Here is a 27649-nt window from a genome sequence, read left to right on the forward strand (position 1 = left end):
AAAAAAAAAAAAAAAAGAATAGTATTTAGAATAGTAAAAGCTAGAGACAATAAAAATGGCCAACAGTAGGTAAATAGTTGAATAATTCAATTTTTTTAGATTTATTTATTTATTTTATGTATATGAGTACACTGCAGCTTTACAGACGGTTGTGAGCCACCATGTGGTTACTGGGATTTGAACTCAGGACCTTCGGAAGAGCAGTCAGTGCTCTTAACCGCTGAGCTATCTCACCAGCTCCTAAATAATTAAATTTTATATACTTTGAATGTTATATGGTTATAAAAATATCAAAATTTTAAGTTAAGCATGATAGTGCTTTCCTGTAATTCCAGCACTTGAGAGGTAGATGCAGAAATTAAGAAATTCAAGGTCATCCCCAACTATATATTGATGTTGTGGCCAACCTGCTGTACATGAGACCCTGTCTCAAAAAAATGTATGGGGATGTCAGGTGTAGGGAGAGCAGAGAAGAGAGAACAGAAATCCTTGGTATCCAGGTGGGGACATCTCTAGGACATCCCAGAGACCTGGAACAGGGGGAGGCTCCAGGGAGGCTGTGCCGGTGACTCTAGCTGAGACTCCTTAGGGGTCTGGAAGTGGCTACTGCCTGTAGCCAGGCAGGACTCCCAGTGGAGGGATAAGGACAACAACCCACTCCAAAACCTTTGACTCAAAATGTGTCCTGCCTACAAGATGTGCAGGGACAAAATGGAGCAGAGATTGAAGGAATGGCCAACCAAATGACTGGCAAAACTTGAGACCCATCCCACGGACAAGAACCAATCCCTGACACTATTAATGATACTCTTATGCTTGCAGGCAGGATCCTGGCATAACTGTCCTCTGAGAGTCTCTACCCAATGGCAGACCAAAGCAGATGCAGAGACCCACAGCCATCATTAGATGGAGCTTGGGGAGTCTTATGGAAGACTTGGGAGGAAGGATTGAGAGACCTGAAGAGGACAGGCACTCAACAGAAAGTCCAACAGCTTCAACTAACCTGAATCCTTGAGGGCTTCTAGAGACCGAACCGCCAACTAAAGAACAAGCATGGGCTCCCCGCCTCACATATGTAGCAGATGTGGGTCTTCATGTCGGTTCCCCAACAACTGGAGCGGAGACTGTCCCTGAATCTGTTGCCTGCCTGTGGATCCCATTCCCCTAACTGGGCCACCTTGTCTGGCCTCAGTGGGAGAGGATGTGTCTCGTCCTGCAGTGACTTGATGTACAAGGGTGGGGTGATACCCAAGGGTCCTCCCCCTTCTCGGAGGAAAAGGAGAGGAGTAAATAGGGGAAGAAGAAGCTGGGGGTGGGGCTGGGAGGATGGGGGCTGATATTAGGATGTAAAGGAAATAAATGAAATAAAATGACTATATAGAGATCTGAAAACTATTTAATATGGATTGTTCTTGATACCATAATGTTAAGATGAAGACAGCAGGAATGAAAATTGAATATTATACTTTTAAGGACTAGATTTTATGGTATATAGATCATTTCAGTGAAAATTATGTAAGAGAAAAATTTGAGCATAGGCAAGACATATGAATAGAAGAAAGACTAAAAGAGAGTATACTAAAAAGTCAATAGCAGTTGGTTCTAGGTACTGGATTTTTATATTATGTTAATCGACTTCTATATAGCTTTCTCATTCAATACATATTATTTAAGTGTAGAGGTTGGGGGATGACTCAGAGTTTATGAGCATGCACTGCTCTTTCAGAAGATAACAATTTGGTTCCCAATACTCAAGTATGGCAGCTTATAACCTCCTATACCTTCAGCTTCAGGGGATCTCATCATCTCTTCTGAATGACATAGTCACTTACACCCATGCACATAACCACACACAGGTACACATATATGCACACATACAATAATAAAAATAAATCTTAAGAAATAAGACTGGCAGGGCATGGTGGCACATGCCTTTAATCCCAGCACTTGGGAGGCAGAGGCAGGTGGATTTCTGAGTTAGAGGCCAGCCTGGTCTACAGAGTGAGCTCCAGGACAGCCAGGGCTATACAGAGAAACCCTGTCTCCCTGTCTCGAAAAACCAAAAAAGAAAGAAGACTGAAGTACAATTAAAGGGTGTGAAAATTGCAAAACATATAAAATCGAAAATTACTTAAATGCACCTCTAATTAAAAAAAATGGTCAAGAAAAGAAAAGGCCACATTGTTTTCACAGTGACTTGGTGGGGGGAAGTTTGTGGTCTGGGTGGGGATGAAGGGCGGGGCATACTGTGTGAGTCAACATTTAGGAGGGGGAAAAAGCTATTAACCAAGCCACTAGTGGTTTGGTGTAGGGACATGTGGGGAAAGGGTTTGGTAAGTGGGGTGGTCTAGATGGAGAAAGGAGGTTCATCTGAGGTAAGGTGGGAATTTCAGTCAGTATGTATGTGTGTTTATGTGTTAGATCGTACCTTGACTCATCTGTGCACAAATTCTATTATTCTATTGGAAGCATCTAAGTATAAGCCTTAGACACTTAGTTGACATAGAACAGTCCAAAATCTAATCTCAAGCTAAGTACAAAAACTTAGAAACTGAATGTCTTGACTAAATATAGACTCTAGCCTTGACCAAAATTTCCACAAACTGTATTCACAACTGATAGTTGCTATGTCTCAACTTTTCAACCTATATATGAAAGTTATACTTCCTGTTTTCTACCTTCCTCACAATTGTTATGGACTTCAAAGAACAGAGCATTTCTTATGCCACAGAGAGGTATATAATAAATAAATTTCTGCCATCAAAAACTTTCCTAATTATTTAAAACTTAAAATTGATAAAATTTAGCATATCTGACATTGTTCCCCATCATTAGTGGTCTTCAGGCTAATTATATAGTAGAGAGTCATTTGAGCTAGCCACAATTAAGAGCAGATGCTGCACCATCTTTAATGGCTGAAGGTTATAATCTTGTGGAAATTTACTTTTGCATCTTCATCTTTGAGTTGCATGAACCCTCACTTCAGTCTGACTAACTTAAGCACTGACCTGGAATATGACCCTCCTTCGGACTTGCTCGTTCTGAAACGTCTGCTCTGGGGGCCTGCCTAAGCAGACATTGCTCATTCTACTCATTCCACTGCCCCAGAGATTCTTTCTTACCCATAGGTTGATGTTGATCTGGAGTTTGAGCAGCATACAGTCTTTCTTTTTTTTTTTTTTTTTTTTTTTTTTTTTTTTTTTTTTTTTTTTTTTTTTTTTTGGTTTTTCGAGACAGGATTTCTCTGTTGTCCTGGAACTCACTCTGTAGACCAGGCTGGCCTCGAACTCAGAAATCCACCTGCTTCTGCCTCCCATGCTGGGATTAAAGGCATGTGCCACCACTGCCCTCTCTCAGCATACAGTCTTTAGGACCAGCTAGGGAAAACTGCTTTATTCTTGGGGATGGAAGGCTTTTTAGAATTTTTCTTACTATAATTCACAAGATTTACACCAAAATAGAAAGCTCTAGGTTGGAAATGTTGGAACAAAACTCTCAAAGAAAGACACTACCAGGAAGTTTGGGAGTCTGTGAATATTATGCATATTTGTCATTGCTCCAGCAGTAATGGTAGCTTTCCTTTTCTGGACATTTTGTTGTTTGTTTTTAGACAGTATCTTATGTTCCCAGGCTGACCTTGAACTCACTATATTGTAGAAGATGACCTTGAATTTCTGATCCTCCTACTGCCATCTCCAGCATTCTGGGATTACAGGCATGGACCACCATTCTTGGTTCATGTGGTATTCTAGGTCAAACTAAGGATCTCATGTATGCTAAGCAAGCACTCTGCCAACTGAGACACATGCTCTACCCTCTTGGACTGTTTATACACATTCTTTCATTGATTTTTATACAAAGCCTATGAAGATTGTAGCATTATCTAATTCATACTTCAGAGAGAAGAAAAACCACTTATGAGATCTGTATCTTGGTTAAACTGTAAAGCTAGGATTAGTTTGAATAGCAATGCTTCTGAGTTTTTTTATTCTTTGCATTATTTAACCTATCTGTATGTATGTGGAGTTTAGGAAGTAGAAAGTAGTAAGGTTGGTCTGGGCCCAGACTCTGGAAGGTGTCAGTTTTATCACGTATTAACAAGTATCAAGAAAGATGTTAGAGGATGCATGTGAAGATGGAGTGATACCTCGGACAAGGATGGCAGGAGTTGGCTACCTCCCTGCTTCCAATCTGATGCCATAAACTTGGCTCTCCCACCATTAACTTTAGTAAGAAGTTATTACCCTGACAGTTATCAGGCTTCACTCCTTGTTTGACCTTATAAGGTCTCCTCACCTTGCACCTTGCTGATGAAGCGTCTTCCAACACCCCTGTCCCGACCTGGCCATACATATGTTGCCCCTGGCCACCTCCCCAGAGGCAAAAATATCTCTTTCTCCTTCCCTTCCCCCCAATAAATGAATCTGTTCTCAGAAGCTGTGTTTATTGACCTCAACTTATCGCTGAACAAGATCCTGCACAGCACCCATCTGTGCCTGGTTAAGCTCCCTCCTTCCAGCCCAGTGGACAATGGGCCTGGCTACCTAGAGGGAGAAGCAACAGAGCTTGGGGGCTGAGAGAACACTACCTGGGAATGGCACAGACTTTTGAAACCTTAAAGCCAATGACACACCTTTTCCAACAAGGCACATCTCCTAATCCTTCCCAAACAGTTCCATCAACTGGGGACTCATTATTCAAATATATGAGCCTATGGGGTGGTATTCTCATTTAAACCACTAGAACATGTTGTAGAACTAGATAAAGTTTTTTACATTAGCGTTTTTTAGTTTATTTTTATCTTATTGTTTTATGTGTGAATGTTTTGTCTGCATATATACCACTTGCATGCAGTATACTACTTGCATTAAGTGCCTACAGAAAGCAAAAGTGGCCACTGGAGCCTCTGGAACTGGAGTTATGTATGACAATGAGCTGTTAGGTGGGTGCTGGGTCCTTGGGAAGAACAGTTAGTGCCTTTAATCAGCCACCTGTCTAGCCGCTTTATTTTAGTTTTGATGAATTTCTATAAGGAGGGGTGTTTCTTGGGAGCCATTGACTTTTTCTTTTTCTTTTTTTGAGACAGGATTTCTCAGTGTAGCCTTGGCTGTCATGGAGCTTGATCTGTAGACCAGGCTGGTCTTGAACGCACAGAGATCCACCTGCTTCTGCTTCCAAAGTGCTAGGATCAAAGACGTGCACCATCACCACCAGGCTCACTATTGACTTTAAATTAAAGAGTCAGGAATGGTCAGACTATTACCACCTATACAACCCAGCTTGATGATTTGGTATGCAAGCAGTGTGGTGGCACGGGTTCCTGCATTCAGAAGCACTTCATGCTGTGCTCACTGTCTTTACTTTAAATATTATCTTCTAGTCTATTATATAGAAAAATAACTCAATTGAGCCTTCTGTCATGAGTCTTGGGTAGTTTTCAGCTGCTGGTTCCCTGATTCTTTTGGCCCTGCTGAGTCTCCATTTCCCTGCTTTGGCCCAGTCATCATTGCCATCTTTCCTACCTTGGTCTAAGTTCAGGGTATATTTCCTCCAGTGTCTAGGGACGAAGCATGGTGATAGCCATTCCGAAATGGTAGCAATGCCACAGCATGTTGGAGGATGGAGTCGATGGGGGTAAGTTCTTTTTGAAGATCACTCGTTTGCTATGGGCTTAAGGAAGGAGGCCTATGGGAGCTGGGAAATGCCTGCCTTGGATTCTTTCTTCCTAGCAGCTAAGAGAAGTTAGTGGAGTGGAGGGGTTCCCAAGTTTTGGGAAAGTTTGTAGTTAACCCAAAGATCCCTCTGTCCAGGAGATAGGTCACTAAGTTAATAAGTAAAACAAATGATGAACTGAGAGACTCCAGAGAAAGAAGTCTGATGTTGAATGGCCCAGGAAGTTCTGATCAAAAGGCAGACAGAAATGAGCTCCCTCCTGTACAGAATGTACTTGTTTCAGTTGGAGACAGAGCCTCTTCAAGTGTGGATGAGCCTCTGTGCATGCTTGGTTATTTATTAAGGTGGTTTTGTTTGTTTTGTTTTTGAGTCAGTCTCAAGCAGCTCAGGCTGTCATCAGACTTGCTAGAGAGCTGAGGAAGACCTTGAACTTCTGATCCTCTTGCCTCTATCTCCTGGGTGACAAACAAGATTACAGGTGTGTACCAATACCCTCGTTTTGTGATGCTAGAGACTGGCCTACAGCTTTGTGTATGCTAGGCAAGTACTCTTTACCAACTGAGCTCATCCCCAATTCACGAGAGAGTTCAAGACTTGGTAACATACACAGCAGAAACAGGGGTATGTACAGCTAGACAAACATAACTTTAAAAGTTGGGTAAGACAACATGTGGCTTGGCCTTCTGCAAAATGTGAGAGCCTGAGAAATATTTTTCTTTGACTTGAGGATCTTTCATTTGAAGGCACTAATGAATGTGTTTCCTCTCAGAATGAGGAAGTTTGGGCAAGAGAATTTGAGGTTAGGAAAACATGCAGATGTCTTAAATGTGGTGAGGGGATTGGGCAATTCGGCCCTACTTACCGACTTGTTAAAAAGTACACACTTTTAAATTTTCATTTCACTTTTTTTTTTTTTTTTTTTTTGAGATGAGGGTCTTATCATGTTGCTCAGACTGGCTTGGAACTCCTTCCTCAAATGATCCTCCTAACCCTACCTCTGGAGTGCTGTTGTAACTACAGATAGATGCTCATCATAATCCACAAAAGGACTGCCCGCTCCCCTTCAGGCTGGCCTCAATCTTTCTCTGTAGCCGAATATGACCTCGAACCCCTGATCCACCTCCCTAGTGCTGGTGCGATATTGGCCCACTCTAGCAAGTCTGATTTTGCGTAGTGCTGGGAATCAAACCTAGGGCTTCTCATATGCTAGGCAAACATTTTAGCAACAGAACCAGACCTAAGTTGATTTGCAAGGATGGGATACCAGTCGCTAAAACAGAACGTGGCAGACTTCTGTTTACCAAGGGTGAAAGATTAGCAGGCAATTTTCATTAACTCTCTAGTTCTACGGGAACGTTCCTATTTATTTAGAAAACATGTATTTGCAAGTGACCGTGTACACAGAGGTCTAGAAAGTGCACCCCAAACTTACTGTGACTATCTGAGGGCAGACAGTATAATAAATCAGTGGGCACTCATGTTTCTTGGTGTGTTTTTGTTGTCTGGATCTTTTTACTTTCTCGTGAATTCCTGGGAGGTGACGGAACACTGATTTGACTGCGTCCGGTGACTGTAAAGGGGGAGCACCCTGCGGGGAGACCAGGGAAAGCCGGGGTCTCCTCTCTCTCGCACTGCTTGAGGTAAGGATATCCCGCCCTACTGAGGTGATCCTGCGGAGGGGCGGAGCTCCGCCCCTCCGAGGCGGGAGGCGGGTCCTGGGGGCGGGTCCAGTCCAGTGCAGTCGCACGCTCCGCTCCCACTATGCCCTTATAAGGAGCGCCCCGCGAGAGGGTTCGGGAATCCGGTCGCAATTCCTGCGGCGCAGCCCCAATCCCAGGCCCCTCCCTTGGGAATGGGGGCGGGGTGGGACCTTGGCGGAGCGGCCTTGGGGGCGGAGCTTCTCGAAGGAGGACCAATAGGGAACACAGTCCGGCTCTGAGCTGCATCGCCATTGGGCGCGGCGACGTGAGAGGGCGGGGCGCCCGTGGGGCTGGTTACGCCGAGGGAAGCCCGGACTCCAGTCGCCGCTCCGAGTCAGTCTCTCGCCGCCGGCTCCCGGCCCTACGGATCCCAGTTTTCTGTTGCCCGCGGTTCGCCGCCCCGCTAGCCGCCACGATGCCGGTGTTTCATACGCGCACGATCGAGAGTATCCTGGAGCCAGTGGCTCAGCAGATCTCGCACTTGGTGATTATGCACGAGGAGGGCGAGGTGGACGGCAAAGCCATTCCTGACCTCACCGCGCCCGTGGCCGCCGTGCAGGCGGCCGTCAGCAACCTCGTCCGGGTGAGCGCGCCGGGCCTGGGACTGGAGCGCGGGCGGGAGACGTCCCCGGGGTCCGGGTCCGCCTCGCCGTTTGCATTCGTAGGCGCTTGGAGCGCCGAGTGGGCTCCAGTGCAGGTGCCGGGGTTTCGAATGCTGATTTCTCTGGGCTGTGACCTTGAGCAAGCCACTGAGCGGGTCGGGGACCTCAGTTTCCTCATCTATACAATGGGCACTTGTGAGAAATCCTGCCTTGGGGCTGTGCTGGGAAAAGTCAGCGAGGTTTTAGTTGTAAAGTGCCTAGCGTGTGTGTGCCCGTAGTAGGCGCCCAAGAAATGGTAGTTGTTAGGTTGTGTCACGGTCCCTCCCCTGGGCAGGCTCTAGTTCCTTGCGTTGAGTACCTTGCTCTTAGCTCCTTTTTTAGGCCTCTCCTGTCCAGCCTGTGGGTGGGTTCTCTCACGGGCTCCCTGCCTTTACTTCCAACGATTCTTGTTTGCACCTGGCTGCTCGCCTTTCTAATACTTCTGTCCCCTGAGACCCACCTGCCCAGCCCTCCCCAGGGATCCTGGTGTCTGTCACTTTTACCCTACTACTTGGCTTCCTCCTCTCTTCTGTCGCCGCCGCCTCCTTTCCTTCGGGGTATTTTGATCACACCTCCGGGGAACTCTTACACCTTTATGCAGTAATTCATAACCAGGAGCCCTGCCTTTCTTCTGCCTGACCCCATAGTCATTCATTTTATTCCTTCCCATGAAGCTTTCCACCCAGCTTTACCTGCTGTCAAATGGCTTTCTTCCACTGGGGCCTTTCCAGATTCGGGGGACCTCCTCTTCTGCCCCTCCTTCTGGCAGGAAGCAAGATGGAGCTGCTGTGAGAGGCCTGTGGAATCTGGGATCTGCAGCCCCTGCCTGAGGGGAAGGCTGGGGCGTTCTTCCCAGTCCACACTTTCCTGCCTGCCCCTAGCTCTTCACTGGTCTTTGTAGCCCACTTCTGAAATGGGGCAAGAGATAGAGAGACTAGTCCCTTAACTGTACCCTGGCTAATGTCACACTTCTGGAGGCTGGGTGTGACTCAGACTGCTGTTGCCTGTGAAGAACAACTCAGGAAAAAGTTCATGCTGCTTTCCGAACCAAGCTGTGTAAATGGTGTGTCAGGGTAACTGATAGCTAACTGTCAGTCGGGTGGGGCTTGTGTTATTTATCTGATTATAGGAATGTAGTGCACGCAATGCCTTCCTGGGTCTTCAGGGGCCTGGGACTGTCTCAAGCATTTTTGGAGACTGGTAATCGAGAAAGCTAGGTGGGGGGAGGGGAGGGAGGCAGGGCGGGACTAGGGACTAAGGACTGAAATTTCTGTTCTTCTATACTGATTAAGTAAGAAACTATTGAGTAGGAGCAGTGTACTCATTCAGACTGTCTGTCTCGTTCTTGTTCTCTTTGTAGCTAATTTTAATCTCAGACCCCAGAGTACATTCTTATGTAGTGTTGTCTGACATGGCTGCATTCCAGGTCTCTGGTTTTTCAACAAATGGGAAACAATGTAAAGAGACAAGGTAACAGTGTCCCTCCGTGTAGTACTTGAGGAAATGAAATCTTAAAACCACATGTTGCACTTGGAACACAGCTGGTGTAGTCAAGGGGTTGGTTGATATCTGGTTAGGCTATTTACAGAAAAGTTATTTATGAGCTTCCATGCCATGAATTAATAAGCACTGAATGTGTGTTGTATAAAGAGCATTGTAATAAATCAGTGGCCCTCAGGGTGTGCATGAGAATCACTAGTGGGGCTTTGTAGATATGACTGTTTCTAGTTCCCCATCCCAGACTAACTGAAGGCTCTCCAGGAGTAAAGGGTTTTTTTTTTTGTTTCTTGTTTTTTGTTTTTTGTTTTTGTTTTTGGAGACAGGGTTTCTCTGTATAGCCCTGGTTGTCCTGGAACTCACTCCGTAGACCAGGCTGGCCTCGAACTTAGAAATCTGCCTGCTTCTGCCTCCCAAGTGCTGGGATTAAAGGCGTGTGCCACCACCACCCAGCTAGGTTTTTTGTTTTTTAAGGTAGCTCCATAGGTGGTTATGATGGTCATAGTCAGGAGACATACAAAAGAAGCAAGGGCAGATAGAAGATGGAAAAAAAACCCATGTAGTTACATACTTCCTAACACCTTTAGAAGATATTTGAAGTTGAATCAGTGGAGAGGATTGGGCTGATAAACAGTCATTAAACAAAAGTGCTACCAGATTTCACTAAGTAGATTGTCTTGATTGCAGGTCAGGAAGCAAGTTAAAGAGAAATCAAACTCAAAGCCAGTGAATGGCATATGGGTAGTTTAGCAGAAGGTCTTATTTGCACAAATTGGTTGGGAGGGTGAGGGGGAGAATGGTGTGTGAGGAAGAACATATGGGGTCTAGGGAGGCCAGAGGACCCATCAACTGTTTTCATAAATGTATGGATCCTGTACACATCTCAAGTTCCTAACTCCTATCAGGAAAACACAATGAAAGTGGAACTTTTTTTCCGATTCCTCAATTCCAGGCTTCAGCATTGACACATAGATGGTTCAATCAGTAGAGGGTTAAAGGAAGAGGAACCTTGTGAAGAGTTAGGCTGGGAAGCTCAAAAGGCTTGAAGAACTTGAGGCCTATGCTCTCAGAAGAATAGAAAGAATAGAAAAGGAGTTAACTTTAAAAGCAGTAGAGAAATAATGGTAACTGGATAATAAAACTCTAGGGTTGCAAAACTCATGCTGTTTCTATAAAATAATGAAAATAAATTTTGAGCAAATATTTTTGAGTCCAAATAATCAGAATGTTTCTTGCAGATTACTTTGGGAGGCTGTATACTGTGCTTCTCTTCTGGGATTTCTCTCAGATGATTTATATATGTATGCCAAATTAGTCTTACTTTGGTCCAGAAAATGTCTGTTTTGAGTGAAATTAAACCCATCTACTTAGCATAGCACCTGTAGTCTAGGACACAGTTTCATTTTTTGGGGTTTTTTTTTTTGAGACAGGGTTTCTCTGTGTAGTTCTGGCCGTCCTGGAACTCACTCTGTAGACCAGGCTGGCCTCAAACTCAGAAATCCACCTGCCTCTGCCTCCCAAGTGCTGGGACTAAAGGCATGCACCACCACTGTCCGGCGACACGGCTTCTTAAGCTATTTCTATTTGTGACTCCTTTTGGTTTGAGAAATTTTTACTCAACCTTAGTTATATAGATACGTAAAATAGGCATATAAAACAGTTATCAATAAATTATAAGTTTATTTTAAAACATTTCTTTGATATAGTTAAAATTTTACCATTAATAAAAGATGTAAGTAAATTTGCCTAGTATAATGAGGTAGATGTGCTAGTTTATTTGTGTGTCAAGAATTAACTCTTGGCTGAATATTTGGTACTTCAGTGATACAGAGCATCTTTAGTGTTTTTCAGAGTTGATGCATATTTTGATTTTATAATCTGAAATTCTGAGAACTTAGCTTCACATAAATATGTAGCACAGAGTGGCAGAACTGTGTATAAGGCCGTTTCAGAAATTGTTGGGAATCCTGTCCTTCTCCCAAGCCAAAATTCCATATAATGATTTTCTTTTTTTAATGCAACTTGTCAGCAACTTAGCATCTTAAAAAAAGATCAATCATCTGAATATAGTACAATCTAAGGGCATTCTAACTTGATACATGCTTGGGAATGATGGTAAGAAAATATTAGATGTCTTTGCTTTTCTGTAATTAAACATTTATACTTCTAGAAGTGTAAAAAACTTTGTGAGAGGTGGCATTTGGGAAGCAAAACACTGCAAGTTCAGAGGAAGGAGAGGTGGCTTGATGAGAGAATTGGAGGCTTCATGGAAGATATAGCATGTGAGCTGATCATTTAAGACAGAAGATAGGAGCATCTAAAGTTGTGAGAATAAATGCCTTACAAATGGAAGGAACTACTCAGGCAAGGGTGCAGAATTTTTAAGCATCCAAAAAACAAGTTCCAATTTGAACTGCTTTTTGGGGAGCAGGACTCATTTGGATTTGGAGTTCCTGTATCTTTTTTTGGCAAGGGTTTTTTTTTTTTTTTTTTTTTTTTTCCCCCCCCGAGACAGGTTTTCTCTGTATAGCCCCGGCTGTCCTGGAACTCTCTGTAGACCAGGCTGGCCTCGAACTCAGAAATCTGCCTGCTTCTGCCTCCCAAGTGCGTGCCTCCCAAGAACTAAAGGCGTGCGCTACCACCGCCCGGCAGGCAAGGTCTTACTGTGTAGATCTACCTGGACTGGAACTCACAGAGCTCTTCCTACGTCTCCCACCTCAATGCAAGCTGGAATTAAAGGTGTGTGTTATTATGTCCAGCTGTAGTAATCTGAAACATAGTAGTTTGGTCACTGTATCTAGCAACTGGTTTTTGTTTTAGTTTTTTGAGACAGGGTTTGTCTCACCATGTAGCTCTGGCTTTTCTGGAACTCACTCTGTAGACCAGGCTGGCCTCAAACTCAAAAGATCCACTTGCTTCTGCCTCCTGTGTTCTGTGATTAAAGGTGTGTGCCACCACCACCTGGCTAAAGTGTAGCTTTACTACCTGTTCCCAGGTCTGTTTCTCTCTCTCTCTCTTCCCCCCATCCCTCCTCCCCCCCTCAATGATTTATTTATTTTTATTTTGTGTTCATTGGTGTTTTGCTTGCATGTATGTGTGAGGGTGTCAGATCTTCTGGCATCAGAATTACAGTTTTGACCTGTGGTATGGGTGCTGGGATTTGAACCTGGGTCCTCTCTAGGAAAGCAGCCAGTGAGTGCTCTTGACTGCTGAGCCATCTCTTCAGCCCCTGAATTGTCATTTTTGTTTCACACTTGAGGAGGTCAGCTGGAAAATTTAAAAAGATGTTTTTTTCTTTCCCCACTTCGTGTGTGTGTGTGTGTGTGTGTGTGTGTGTGTGTGTGTGTGTGTGTGTATGTGTGTGTGTGTTTGGTCATCGTACTGTGTGGGTATATATGGCTTTGTATGCGGTAGTCGAAGATTGATATTGGGAATCATCCTCAATTGTTCTTCCACCTTGTTCATTGAGTCAAGGTCTCTCAATCAAACCTAGAGCTCACTGATATGACTAGTCTCTAGCCAGCTTGCTTTTTGGAGGAGCCCCTGTCTCCTGCTTTCCAACACTGGAATTACAGGCAGGCTGTCTCACCCATCTAGCATTTATATGGGATCAGTGGGTCTGAATTACTGAGTCTTTCACTTGTACAGGCTTAACTGTGAAGTTATCTCCCATGGTCCATTTAAAACATTTCTTTTTGATTGATATTTTTGAGTCAGAGATTCACTGTGGAGCTCTAGATGACTTAGAAGTTTCTCTGTATTTCTGGTTAGACTTGAATTTGTGATCTTCCTGCCTTTACCTTCCAAGTGATTCGATTACTAGTATACACTACTATGCCTGGCTATGTTTTGTTTTTTGACCTGGATTCTGAATAAGACCATGCTTTTGAACAGTTTTATTGAGATGTAATTCCCACATGATACAGTTCATTCATTTAATGTATAGTTAATTGCTTTTTGTAATATTGTTGTACAGCTATTACTATAACCTAATTTTAGAACAATTTATTTAAGATTTCTATTAGCATGTATTTTACATAATAATGGGCTTTATTATACTTTATATGTGTATATGTTTTGACCATATCCACCTCCACTATAATCTTTTCTTGTGTCCACACTTTCTTGTGTCATCTGTCCCCTTTTAGAACAGTTTTGACTACTCAGAAGGAACTCAGATGCCCACTGGCATTCCTCTCGCATTGTTCCTGTATCCCTTTACCTCCATGACCCCTGTCCTGTCCTGTCCTTGTCCTTGTCCTTGTCCCTGTCCTGTCCTGTCCTGTCCTCCCCTGGATTTGCCTCTTCTGGCCATTTCATATCAGTGGAATCATACAGTATGTGGCTTTTATGCCTGGCTTCTTTTCACTTTGCATATTATTTTCACAGTTCATTCATAGTGTAGTATGTCTCAGAACTTTTTTCTTTCTTTTCTTCTTTCATTCTCTCTCTTTCTCCCTCTTTCTTTCTTTCTTTCTTTCTTTCTTTCTTTCTTTCTTTCTTTCTTTCTTTCTTTTTTTCTTTCTTATTGTTGCTACTAAATAATAGTTCATTGTATGGAAACCATTTCAAAAACAAAAAGCAAATTCAGTGTATGCGTAAAGGAGAGGAGGTAGAAAAGGGATGGTTGGGAAACAGGAATAAAGAGGAGGGACACAAGTTCTCAGAAGGGTGGGATTTAGTAAGCAGTGTGGAAAAGTCAGAGGCCTAGGCTGCCCATCTCACAGCACTGCATGCACATTCTTTTTCTTTTCTCACTAAAGTGACCTTTAGTGAGCTATCAGTCTTTAATGTGACCATTACAGCCATGTCAGTTTTATTGATGGGACTTTAGATACTTCATCTCCCCTTGCATCTGAGGTCATGTGTTAAAACTATTACTTCGACTCATGAATATTTATCTGTTTTTGTGGCCTTGACTTTTATGTGCCTCACTCATATATCATAAGTTCTTGGGACAGTAGCATTGTCTTCTCTTTAGGTGGATAGATGGGAAAGTCTGCTTTGCTCTTTAAAAGAGACCAGTAATTAATTTTATCACTTGTAGTTATCTGTATTAACATCTGAACTTAGCTTTGCTGTAGTTTCCTTTGGTTTTTGTTATGTTTATCTCCAATCAGGCAGTAACAACATCTGAGTGACAGGCCTGTGGGTAATTTCTTTTTTAAAATGTTTTTGTATTTCCTAATTTTAAAAACAAAACAGAACCATTAATGAAGTAAATAAGGACATTTGTATAGCCTTTTACACCTCATAAAATATTTGGGTTTTATTTTTGTATGTGTGTGGTATATATGTGTGTTTGTGTGCGTGTGCATTTGTATGAGCTTGTATTAGCACATGTGTGTGTTCTTGGCCTGTGTGTATTTTTTTTGGAGGCCAGAGGTTGAGGCTGGCATGCCCTTCTCAGCTGCTTTTCCACCTTAATTTTTTGACACAGAGTTTCTCATTGACCTGGAGCTTATAGATTCAGTTAGACTGGCTTGCCAGTGAGCCCTGGAGTTCTGCCTTCATCCTAGGGTTACTGATGGACAGTTCTGAATACAACTTTGCACATGAATAGTGGAGATCTGAGATAATTTCTTCATGCTTGCTCAGAAAACCCTATCCACTGGGCCATGTCACTAGTGCCCATGGAATACTTCTATGTTGGTGATCCTGCAGCAGTCCCGTGGGTAGGTGTTGGGAGGTCCTCATTTTAGAGATAAGGAAACTGTGGTTTAGAGGAATTAAGTAGCTTCCCTATGGCTTGTTAGCTTGGACTTAGATTCTTGCTCTTTTACTTCAGATCCCTTGGACTTATAACTCTACGGTTCCTCATCTGCTTAGATCAGGATTGTTAAGTATCAGTGGAAAGTTCCACCTGGAACTAGAAGCAGCAAGAATGGTATTAGTCACACGTTTCTATTTGTCCTGGCCCTGGGGGCAATGCTTTGGCATGGCCGTCATGGCAGTTATGCATGGAGAGTGATGTGATAAGGACTGCAACTTCACCCCCAGTCTAAGCATACCCCCCCTTCTTTCTTCCCTCCTTTTTCTTTCTCAGGAATTAAAGAGTAGGTACAGATCAGCCTCTAAATATCTTATTAAATAAATATATAAAGTATTTATAAAGATACTTTATTAAAGTATTTAAAACATTAAAACTTTAGAAAACTCATATATATATGCATATATGTATATATGTGATTGCTTAGCTTGAACTCTATTAAAACTAAGTAATATTTGAAATACATTTGTATGTATTCTTTGGGAGATTATGAAATTTCCTTTAAAAAACTTTGTCCCAGATCAAAAGGTATTTAATGGGACCGATGTGAGCCTTATTCTGATAATATTAGCACTCCTGTATCTGAGAGAACAGGAGGTTTCTGGAAATTGTGTATATTTCTGCAACTATGTTTGTAATTTTAATGGAGCCCAACTTAAATGTTTGTTTATATCTACAAAGTAGGAAGTTAGCTGTTATATAAATAGCATTGAGCTAATTCTAAACAAGAGTCAACAGTAGTAGCTTTCGTTCGACCCCTCCCCACTTCCATTATTGTTATGAAGAAAGGTGGCATTAGGGAAAATACCTCTATTGAGCTAGGACTCACTTGGGTAATAATACAGTACTCCTGGTCTGTTTGCTTAAAGAAAGCAGCCCAGGAGCTGGAGAGATGGCTCAGTGGCGCTTGTTGCATTCATAAAGGACTTGGGTTTGGTTTCCAGCACCTACATGGTGGTCCTTCATAACTCCAGTTCCTGGGATCTGACACCTTCTTCTGACCTCCATAAGTACCAGGCACACTTTTGGTACACATACATACATACATGTAGTCAAAACATTAATATAATATAAATAAAAATAAAGCAGCCTATTTATGTATTTATTTAACAACTGCTCATATATCCATGTATAAGGTGTGTGTGTATGCATGTATGTACATATGTGTGCATACACTGTACACTGTACCTGTATACTGAGAGGGCAATCACTTAAAAGCTGAGGGTAGCAAGATGGCTTAGCAAGTAAACGTACATATGGTCCCTGGAACATACATTGTGGAAGGAGAGAACTGACTCCTACAAGTTGTTTTCTGACTGCCACATGCACTGCCCCCCTCAACTGTATGAAAAATAAAAAAGTAAAGTACATATGTTAAACAAAATGAAAGCCTTCTGACAGGTTCTTAGTAATTCACACCTTTTGGGAAGGGTAGATGGGCATACCCACATTATCTCAGTACTGCAGTCTAGCGGATCATGTGTGTGCTCTGGTGAAATGCTCATCTTCGTTAAGGTGCTTCTCTTCTCTGGTGACTTTTAGGGCTATGTCTGTTCTGGTCATAGACTTAGTACCAATTTTTAAATTTAAATGAATTTGCATAGCATTCAATTTAATGTCTATGACCATTGGTACTTGTAGTCTCTAGCTTTCAAACATCCTGTATAGACAAATTTAAAGCCTCACAAATTTATAATGTTCTTTGGCTAATACAGGTCAAATATGCACTAAGGGAGGAGTGGATGGCTAATTGCCCTTTGTTGGAGATAACAAAAGTGCTCAGGCTATTTTGAGTTGTGGTTTCTCTGTTTAGGAGTCATTTCAGCTATGCAGGCCACTTACTAAATTCATAACTCAAGACTCTGCCTCCTATCTGGAAGAGGCATGGGATTTTGCATTCTCCTTTTGGGAGTGCCTTTAAAAAATTTAACGATTTAGACCAGGTGTTCCTCTATTATTTGGAGCCCTGCTGGTTACAGTGCAGCCTCATGCTATGAGTCATGAATTCCACATTAAAGAGCTGTATTTCTTTGAACCATATGGCAGGAGACAAAGATTTCAAGTTGATCTGTTTTGCTTTCTGGCTGATTCAAATCCAACCTCTTTTATTAAGGTCGTCATGAGAGTGGATCTCTCTCCCCTCTCTTTCTCTCTCTCTCTCTTTTTCTCATCTCTCTCTCTCTCTCATCTCTCTCTCATCTCTTTCTCTCTTTCTCTTTCTTTCTCTTTTTCTTTCTCTCTCTTTCTCTTTTTCTTTCTCTCTCTGTATACACACACACAAACACACACAGACTGACAGACAGACAGACAGACAGACACACACACACACACACACACACACACACACACACACTCTTTATCTCAACTTATACAGCTTCATATTTTATACTTCAAGATTTCAACAAGCTTGCCAGACAGGAAGTAGAAAGACAAATGAAAGCTTTTAAAGAGAAGTCCTTCCTCTAATACACCAATTTCTCTTGTGTTTCAGGAACTAGAACCAGCACTTGGTGCTACCAAAAGAAGTAGCAGTCTTTAAGTAGGAAGTGTCAGAGAGAAGCTGATCTTATAGGTGTCTTTGGACTAAAGCTCTGTGTTGAGGGTGCCTGATGAGAGGAGTATTCTGTCAGATAACTGTTCCTGTCAGATAACTCTAACCTTTTTCTAACGTTAAATATTCTTATAGGTGTTATACATAGGGCTAGAAGGAGAAAACAATTGTCACCTTGACCTCTGTCCTCCTCAACACTGTTCTTTTAAACACTGTTTTGCTGTGTGGCTTAGGCTTTCCTGAACTGGCTATGTAGCCTAGGCTGGCCTTGAACTCAAGATTTTTCTTCCTGTCTCAGTCTCATATAGCTTGAACTATTCTCAAACTTAATGACCTTGAACTAAGTCCCCTTGTTACCACCTCCTAAGTTCTGGGAGTATATTTGTATTCTAGGACACTTAACTAAAACTTCGCTTGTTACAAATTATATATATGTGTATATGTTTATATATTTAGAGACAGGGTTTTACTATGTAGCCCAGGCTGTCCTGGACTCAAAATCCTCTTGACTCTGCCCCCTTAAATGCTGGAATTACAGGAATGCACCACCATGCCTGGTATAAATTGTATTTTCAGCATTGAAAATTAGCAGATTTTGTATTTCTCATATATATATTTATCATATTTTTCTTACCATCAGTGGAAATTGCAAACAAAACCAAGAACCACTCCTAATGCACTATCCTGTTTATAAATTTGCAATGAAAGCTGGCTGTATGATATAGACCTTTAATTCTAGCATATGGAAGGCAAAGGCAGGCCTGATTGACACAGAAGGTTCCAAGTCAGCCAGAGCTATGTAGTGAGAGTATGTGTTTAAAATAAAAATTACAAAGAGAAGGGAGGAGACTCAATCACTTCATACTCCTGAGGAAGCTAGGCTGTAGTTTCCTGGCTGCACTTCCAGCAAGTGCAGGAAGAAAAAAACCTCAGAGTTAGTAGCTAGGTCCTCCGAGACCTTGTATACTGACATGTTTTTCAAGACATGCTGTCAAAGACTCATTGATTAAATTTGTTTAAATGTGCATTACATGTAGAGAGGGTATGTTGATGATAGGGTACCGAGTGAAAGGGGACTTTTACAGTTAGACATAGGAAATGGAGGGTGCATTGGCTTCTTTCCCTTGGTAAGACTTTGTAAGTTTTGTACTTCTTAATGCTGGGCCATCAGTCCTGGATGATTTGACTGACATTTTTCTCTTGCTTCCCCACTTCTCCTGGGTGTGTCTCCCTTTAGAGTGTTGGTTGCTTGAGGACAAGGACTCTGTAGTCCCTCCTTAAGTGTGTTGTTCTCTGATACCCGGTGTTTCTGGTGTCATGTTAGGCTATTTCATGATGAGGAGGATAGCTTTCTATTGGAAGGCTTGGTGGTTCTCTTGTCCTGTCCCCAAATGTCACTGTTTCAAATGCCTATATGAACATGAAGAGAGAAGGATTAGTAAAGGACAGTATATTATACTGGATACAGATTTTGGACTTTTGATTCCAAAAAATTTGTTCTCTTTTCCATGAGAAGTCAGGCTTTCCTTGGGTTGCTGTGAGCGTAGGCTGTGTATGTATGTACACAGGGAGGGAGAGCTAAAAATTAGAACTAGCAGTATTTCGAGACTCATTGGGGTGCAGATAATAGAGTCATTGGCTCTTAGAGAACTTCCCACTGATAAAATTTCCAGTTGAGTGACTTTTAAGAGGAAAGTGGCTATATTTGCTGCAGTTCTTAGCACAGCTGGCCACCATCCAGGTTCAAGTCATTCCTTCTTTTGAATGTAGCTTAAATTATTCCCACAAATAAGCTTTCTGTAAAGAAAGAAAAATAGCATGCCTGTTCTTAGAGTTGAAAGTTGATGGTCTTCTGTTATCTACCTTCCTAACATTTTTAGCCTTCTTTGACTTCCCACCCTAGAATACTCACTGTTTACTAGGTGGAAAGTACATTTTTATTCATATAGTTAAGATACGGGGTTGGGAGAAGCTGGGCATGGTGGTGAACATCTTTCATTCCAGTTCTTTGGAGGCAGAGACAGAATTATCTTTAAGGTTGAAGATAGCCTAGTCTATGTAGGGAGTTCCAGGCCAGCCAGTGCTGTGTATTAAGACCCTGTCTCAATAAAATGAATAAAATAAGTTGGATAAGTGGACAAATGGATTGTATACCCATTCTATAATGCTTTCCAAATATTAACATTATATACTAAATGGTAACTGTGTGCATTATTGGGTATTGTGATCAATGCTTGGATTTTTAAGATATAGAAACCATGGCATACAATACAACCATCCAGTTCATGTTGAATAAATTCCAGGCATAATTCCAATGTGCATATGGAGAGAATGCTGTCACTGTCTTCTGGACTCTGTAGGCACCTGCACTGTTGTGCACCTCCCCCCACCTACACACATAATGAAAAGTAAAATAAGCCTTAATCTTCCCTACCATTGGCTATTTGGTGATAGGTACCATTGGAAAAATTATTCAGTCCCTTATTCCCTTAAAACAGAGGTAAAAATAAGGCATACCTCTCAGTGTTGTTTGTATTAAATGAGTTCTCAAAAATATTTAGAACTATTATTGACATATAGTTAAGAGGTCAGTATGTATTAGATTTTATCACTAATAATCTTTCCCATGATTTTAAGTCACATTTTAAATGCTAATCTAGAGAAAAGACTGTTGACTTTTTAAAAAATGCCTAAGCATAGCTCTTAACTTTTATTCAACAAGGCAAAATGCCAATGAAAGCTTTCAGTAGAATTCCATATGTTGTGGAATATACAGTTTTACCAACTGTGGGAAAAATATCACAGCTTTAGGTAGTTGAACCTTTGATTTCCAGATTCCTATGATTAAAGACAATCTCTATCCCCCCCCTTTTTTTTTGGAGGGTGGGGTGGGGGGGTTAAATTGATTAAACCCAGGGCTTTATACTTGCTAGGCAAAAGCTATACCACTGAACTGTACTCGTTTATACTAACCATTTATTTTCCTCTCCCTTCCTTCTTCTTTCCTTCCTATTTTTGAGATAAGGTTTTGCTATGTTGCCCAAGTTGGTCTAAAATTCCTAAATTCAAATAATCCTTTTAGCTTCCCAAGTAGCAAGATTTCAAGAATGGACATGGCTTAAGGTTTTAGGCAGTGGGGTGGTGGTGGGAGGTGGTGGTTCAAGACACAATTTCTCTGTGTAGCCCTGGCTGTCCTGGACTTTGGCTTCAAACTCAGAGATCTGCCTGTTTTTGCTTCCCAAGTGTTGGGATTAAAGTCGTGTGCCGCTACCACCACTCAGCTCCTGGTTTAAATATTTGTTTGTTTATATATTTTGGTTTTTTGAGACAGGGTTTCTCAGTGTAACAGAGCCCTAGATGTCCTGGACTTGCTTTTGTAGACCAGGCTGGTCTCAAACTCACCTGCTTCTGCCTCCTGAGTTGCTGGGTCAAAAGTTGCCTGGCTCTGGTTTGAATTTTTAATTGCTGTCTTCTGATTGGTATAACAGCAAGGAAAAAGTGTTCCATTCTACTTCTGATTTAAAGTAAGAGTTGAGGTTTTGGATTTGAGCGGTTAGCTAAATGTATTCTTGTCTTACCTTTCTGCCTTTCCTCCTTTCTCTCAATTATGTTTCTCTCTCTCCCTCCTTCCTCCTCCCCGTGTGTGTGTGTGTGTGTGTGTGTGTGTGTGTGTGTGTGTGTGTGTGCGCTTGTAGTAGCCAATGGTTGATATTAGGTGATATCTTCAACCATCCTCCACTTTATTTTTGGAGACATGATCTTTCCATGGACATGGAACTTTTGGATTCAGTTAAAATGGCTGGCCAGCAACTTCTAGAGGTCCTCTGGTATGTACTTCCTCAACTTTGGGGTTTCAGGTGTGGTCTTGGGGTCCAAACTCAGGCTTTCATGCTTCTGTGGCAACTGCTTTTCTGAGCAAGCTTTCTGAGTTATCTCTTCAGCCCCATCTTTAGTTCTTAAAATTTTTACTCAGTTGTGGTAAGATATGCTTAATATTTTACCATTTTTATATATACAGTTTTGTGGTATTCACATTGTTGTACATCCGTTACCATAGCATGCCTCTCCCAACTGAAACCACATATTTCTTTCATACCATTATTTTTCACCTTAGTGAATTTAAGTATTTTTGGTACCTTTGGAATTATGCGATATTGTCTTTTTACTTTTTGCAGTGCTGTGGATTGAATCCAGGGCTTTATACGCATCCTAGGCAAGCATTCTACCTACAGAACTACACCTGAGCACCACGATGTTTATGCTTTAGTGACTGGTGTCTTCAGGGCTCTTTTTGGCAAGTGTTAGAATTTTGCTCATTTTTGAAGACGGAATTATATTTTGTTGTGAATATATAATACTTACATTTAAATAATTTAAACTACATTGTGTGAGTGTGTGTGTACACGAGCATATATGCCTTCATGCATGTGGAGAACAGAGGACAGCTTTGTAGTGTCAAATCTCTCTCTTCCATGTGATTCTCAGGTCATCAGGCTTGGTGGCAAGCACCTTTACATCACTGAGACATCTCTTTGGGCTTTTGTTTAATATGTTCTACCACATTTAGCTTCTTTGCTCGTCTCTTGATAGATTTTGGGTTGCATGTGTCTATGGATATTAAAACGTAATGCTGCTATTTCATCATAGTTTTAATGCCTTAAGAAATTTGGACTCTGTTCCTGATGGGTATAAAGTTCTGGTGGACTCGGGCTGGGGCAGTGAACCGGCCCCAGAGGCTGGCGAGTACACAGGCAATCAGAAGTGGGCCAAAGGCTGTTTTTAGGAATGTAGTGGGAAGACAAGAAGGGAAGCTTGTTTTACTTTACGGAGGCTATTTTTGAAATGTGAGGGAATTAGCCTGAGAAAATGGGAAAATCTATTGCAAGTGAACATAGAGAAGAGTGTAAATGTGTAGTTAGGAGTAGGGAAGGGTTAACAATGAGACTACTAAGGCAGATCAGGCCTTCTAGGGAAAGAACTTTGTGCCATATACACTAGCCACAAAGAAAGAAAAGCAAAAGCTGATTTATGGATATGTAAAGCAGCCATCTAATTTAAAACGGAAAAGGTAAAAGGATGAGGGTTGAAAGGATCTTCTTGCCCTGTGTCCCTCTGTCCTCTTAGGACAGCAAGGCCATAGGAAACAGTGCCTTAGGAGTGCTTGGAGAGAGTTTAGGTACATGTCAGGTATGTAGTCCCCTTGTTATACTGTCTTAGTCCAATTTTTCCATCATCATATTTTGTAGAATACTTATTAGTACTTAGAATTCTGTGAGTTTGAGACCAGCCTGGTCTAGGTTGAGTTCTAGGACAAGGGGGGCCGTATAAAAAGATACTTGTCTTGAAAAAGAAAAAGATAGTCCACTATTTCCCCCACCTTTTAGTACTCCCTGCTTGGATTACTCTTCCTGTCTTGTTAGGATGAGCACAGCACACATACTGCTTGCTCTGTGAAGTTCTTCAACTGCTCTGTTAAAGTCAGTCTCTCTTGGTGTTTCTGTAAGACTTGGCTCGGGTTCTTACCAAACCATCTTACAAGTTAGAACTCCCTGTGTTCATGTGTTTCTGTCTTTCCTTCTGACGTCTGGCATCCGGCTTTGAGTTCTAGAAGGGGTCTAGTACTCCTCATTGGGTGAGTGGGATATTAATACTTTAATTCAGCTGGTTGTATTTACAGCACTATTGAATTAGTTTATTCTCTCTCTGTCTTTCTTTCCTTCCTTTCTTCCTTCTTTCCCCCTGCTCATTGTCAAAGCAAGAAGATAGATATATATCTTCTTATATGTTGTGTGTACATATATATATACACACACAACATATACATATACACATACAGACACAGACACATATACATATACATATACACATACATATACACATACAGACACAGACACAGACACATGTATACAAACAAAAATAAATTCTGAGCCATACTAGCAGAGTGATTTAATACTTACGAGGGGAATGATGTATTGTTGTGTATGTGCTAAATGTTATTTCCTAATTTGAGATGTCTCCTGAATGAAGAAGCTATAAGTCAGTGAACATCATCTCTGTTGCATTTCCAAAACCAACATTTTAGTGTTACATTTTACTTGATGCATACAGAAGACTGAATGGAAGCTCCAGCCTGGGCTAGTCTACAGCTTCTGTCAAAAGGCAGATTCTTTCGTGTCCTGAGTCATGCTACTCCAGGAAGGAAAAAGAGAAAAACTCTTTTCTCACACTTCTTGCCTGGAAACGGACCCTTTAAACTTATGCTTAGCAATGAAATAAAGTTTTCATTTTTTTCACTGACATTTGGCCAATCTATCTTTCTGATTTTTCTTTTCTGTCTTCAAAGCTATTAATCTGTACTAGGCTACTTGGCTCTTTATCTCTCCCTCAAGTAAATCCTTTTAAGTGTAATCCTGATATCAACATCTTCCTGCTGAGAAATCTGCTAAACTTCCTCCACAGTGTCTTGTAGTTGAATATAAATAATTTTTTTTTAGTTTCTTAAACTTTATGTTTATGAGTATTTTATGTGATGAGTATACAACATATGCGTGTCTGGTACCCAGACAAGTCAGAAGATGGTGTCCAATCCTCTAGAACTGGAGTTATAGACTGAGCAACTGTGTTGGTACTGGGAATTGAACCCCAGAGCACGTGGGCTGTTAACCACTGAACCATCTCTCAGGCCCTCTTCCAGCCATTGAGGAGGATTACTGCAGTCCCTTTCTGCTCTTATTTCTTATTGAGAACAAGGTTCAGCAAACTATAAACTCTGACAAGTTTTTATTGTTCAGGGGCTAACTAATAGTTACATTTTTGGCTAATCTTGAACTCTCGCCTGTCCACCTGCCTCAGCTTCTTGGGTGCTTATTATATGCATCCTGAGTTGCATAGTACAAATGTGCAAGTCCAGCTCAATATTTACAGTTTGGATCTTTTGGAAAAAAAATAAAAAGAATATTTTATGACATGTGAAATGATACAAAATTTAAATTTTAGTGTCCATAAGGAAAAGACATAATTGGAATATGGCTGTGCCTGTTAATTTACTGATTTTGTACAGCTACTTTCACACTTAAAAATGGCAGTTGAAAAATTTTGACAGAGATCATATGGCTCACAAAGTCTAAAATATTTACTGTCTGTCCTCTTTAAAACAAACAAACAAACACAAAGTAGATTTAGAGACTTGTAAATAGACTCAGAGAGGTTCGAATGCAATGGCCTTGTTTTAAGAACAAGAAAATGTATTCTCGGACATTATGAACTGTGAGTATAAAGCACATTGCTCAGGCAGAGGAGAAGCCAACATCAGACTCTTGTTGTGCTGCTCTACCCTGTGCCTCCTCCATGAAGTCTAGACTGCAGTGAGACTCTGCGTGTACAACTGTGAACTAGATGCATACATTGTGCCTGAGGAGGCCAGAGGAGGTGTCGCCTCCCCTGCAACTGCATGGAGTTATAGATGGTTGTGAATCTCCCTGTGGGTGCTGAGTGTTTGAACCTGAGTCCTCTGAAAGAGTAGCCAGAGCTCTTAATGGCAGAGTCATCTCTTCAGCCCTGTGATACCTTTTTTTTTTTTTTTAAAAAAAAAAAACAACAAAGTAATGGACTGTTTATTCTCTCAATTCTTTCTAATTCAGTCTTCACTTTGCCCTCAGGGGGCAGTCATTTGAGATAGTAGGGTTGGAGCATCCTAATGGTTCAGTTATCTCTGACAAATGTTCAATATCTAGATTTCAGTATTGATATTTTGTACTGTAAGCAAAGAAAACAAGCTTAATATTCCCACAAGTCTTTCTCTTGGCTAGCCCAGTGCTATGTTAATGTTACATGAGGAGCAAGGATGAGATGTTGTTCATCTGCAGAAGGCACAAACTCAAGCAGCATTGCAGGGGATGGCTGTGGCTTTCTTTGGTCAGTACATCTTGATTGGTTTGGTCCTGAGGTACAGCGCTGTTCTCCTGTTTCACTTTTCAGCATGTTTACAACTGAGTCTGTGGTCAGTCTGTATGGATTCACACTGGATTGTGTTTGCATTTGTTGAAAAAAATAAAACTATCTAGAAGAGGGTGGGCAAGAGAGCTCAGTGGGTAAAAGAACGTGTTGTACAAGTCTGAGTTCAATCCCCAGAACCCACATTAAGGTGGAAGGAGAAAAACAAGTCTGTCCTGTAAGTTGTCTTCTGATCTCCTTCCCTTGGTTAAACAAAACAACACAGAAGAAGAAGGGAAGCTTTTAAAGGTACAACTTTGGGCATTTATTTAGTGTAGATATCCTGAGAGTCTCTTTTTTGAGGGGGGGGTGTACATTTTTAATTGGCAGCCTTGTCACTTGATTCTTGTATTTTACAGACAAGAATTTTGAACTCTGGCTGCTTATGAGAAATTGAGGCTTGAGTACTGCTTGTCCACTAACAAAGAAATAGCGAAATGTTGCTTTTGGCCCCGATTTAATGGGTCAGAGTGTTTATTATGGCCTGGAGCCAAATTCAATTATTGTATTGTAAAAGGACTCCGGATAATCTCCAATTAGCAAGTGGAATGGCTCTTAGCATTAATAAAAACATTTAAAGACTTTTGCCACAGGGTTACGATTTCAGATTTTGGCACAAGTAATTAATTAAAAGGAAAAAAGCCTACATTGTAGGTTAGTCTTGGTTCAACTTTAAAAACTAGTTGAAGCCAGGTTATCTGTGTTTGTCCGCACATATGTGCATGCGCGCGCACGCGCGCGCGCACACACACACACACACACACACACACACACACACACACTGTGTTGTACTTTTGAGCTGCAGGTGGAAGCCAGAGGCTGATGTTAGATATTTTCTTTAGTAGTTGATAACCTTAATTTCTGTGCAGTACCTTTTTGCTAAACTGAGAGTTCACTGACTGGCTAGATGGTTGGCCAGGGTACTCCTGGGACACCTTCTTTCTCTGTAAGATATATGCTGCTGCTTCCAGTTTTTATGTGGATGCCAGGAACCCTTACCCTCTACTCAGTTGATATTTCCTAAGTGAATTACAGTTAAGGACACTGAGACCAAATGAACCTGATTGACCTTGCCTATGGAAAGAAACCAAGACAGTTAGTTGCCTATCAATTAGATTGCATCCTGATCCTACATCCTATTGACTCATTGTCAACCTCAAATTTTCCTGTTCTTGCCATTGCCATAGATTTTTTTAGGATTATAGGATCATGAAAGATAACTTCAGGAAGCATCAGACATCATTGAAACCCACTTTATCATATAAAGAGGCAATAATACAGAGAATAGCTTCTGGTCTGCTGGGATTCTTCCAGTTAGGATTAGAGCATGGATCTGTGTAGATGAATGCCACAATCTGAGGGGCTTTTTAGGCAAATCAATTAACCCCTTGAAAAATGAGAAAATATGTTGTACTCACCTTCTATAGCTGTTATAAAGATTTAAAGTAATAAGAAGTCCTGACATGAAGCATGTGCTATATTAAATTTTTATTTATTCATTCACTCATTTGTTCATTCATTCATTTTCAAGATTTTCAAGACAGAGTTTCTCTGTGTAGTCCTGGCTGTTCTTGAACTCAATCTGTAGACCATGTTGGCCTTGAACTCAGGGATCTACCTGCCTCTGCCTCCCAAGTGCTGGGATTAAAGGAATGTATCACCACTGCCTGGCAAAATTTATTTATATTTTTGTGTGGCCTGTAATCCTAGGAGTAAAGAGATTGAGGCAGAAAAATACCCACAAATGTGATGGCCAACATAGTCAGTTCTAGGTCAGCCAGGGCTACATTGCAAGACCCTGTCTCAAAATAAACAAACCAAAAAA

General features: G+C 41.5%; 1 protein-coding gene across 2 annotated transcripts in view; it reads left to right on the top strand.

Moving 5' to 3' along the window:
- The first annotated feature begins 7672 nt into the window (after positions 1–7672).
- The window catches only part of Vcl (vinculin), a 94520-nt gene continuing 74543 nt past the window's right edge, over positions 7673–27649 (top strand). For both annotated transcript variants that reach the window (XM_031362745.1, XM_031362744.1), the window contains exon 1: positions 7673–7956. In XM_031362745.1, coding sequence (XP_031218605.1) covers positions 7789–7956 — 168 coding nt within the window. In that variant the 5' untranslated portion in view covers positions 7673–7788. The remainder of the gene's footprint in view (positions 7957–27649) is intronic.

The sequence above is a fragment of the Mastomys coucha genome, unplaced genomic scaffold (assembly GCF_008632895.1).
Source record: "Mastomys coucha isolate ucsf_1 unplaced genomic scaffold, UCSF_Mcou_1 pScaffold9, whole genome shotgun sequence".
NCBI classification, from domain to species: Eukaryota; Metazoa; Chordata; class Mammalia; order Rodentia; family Muridae; genus Mastomys; species Mastomys coucha.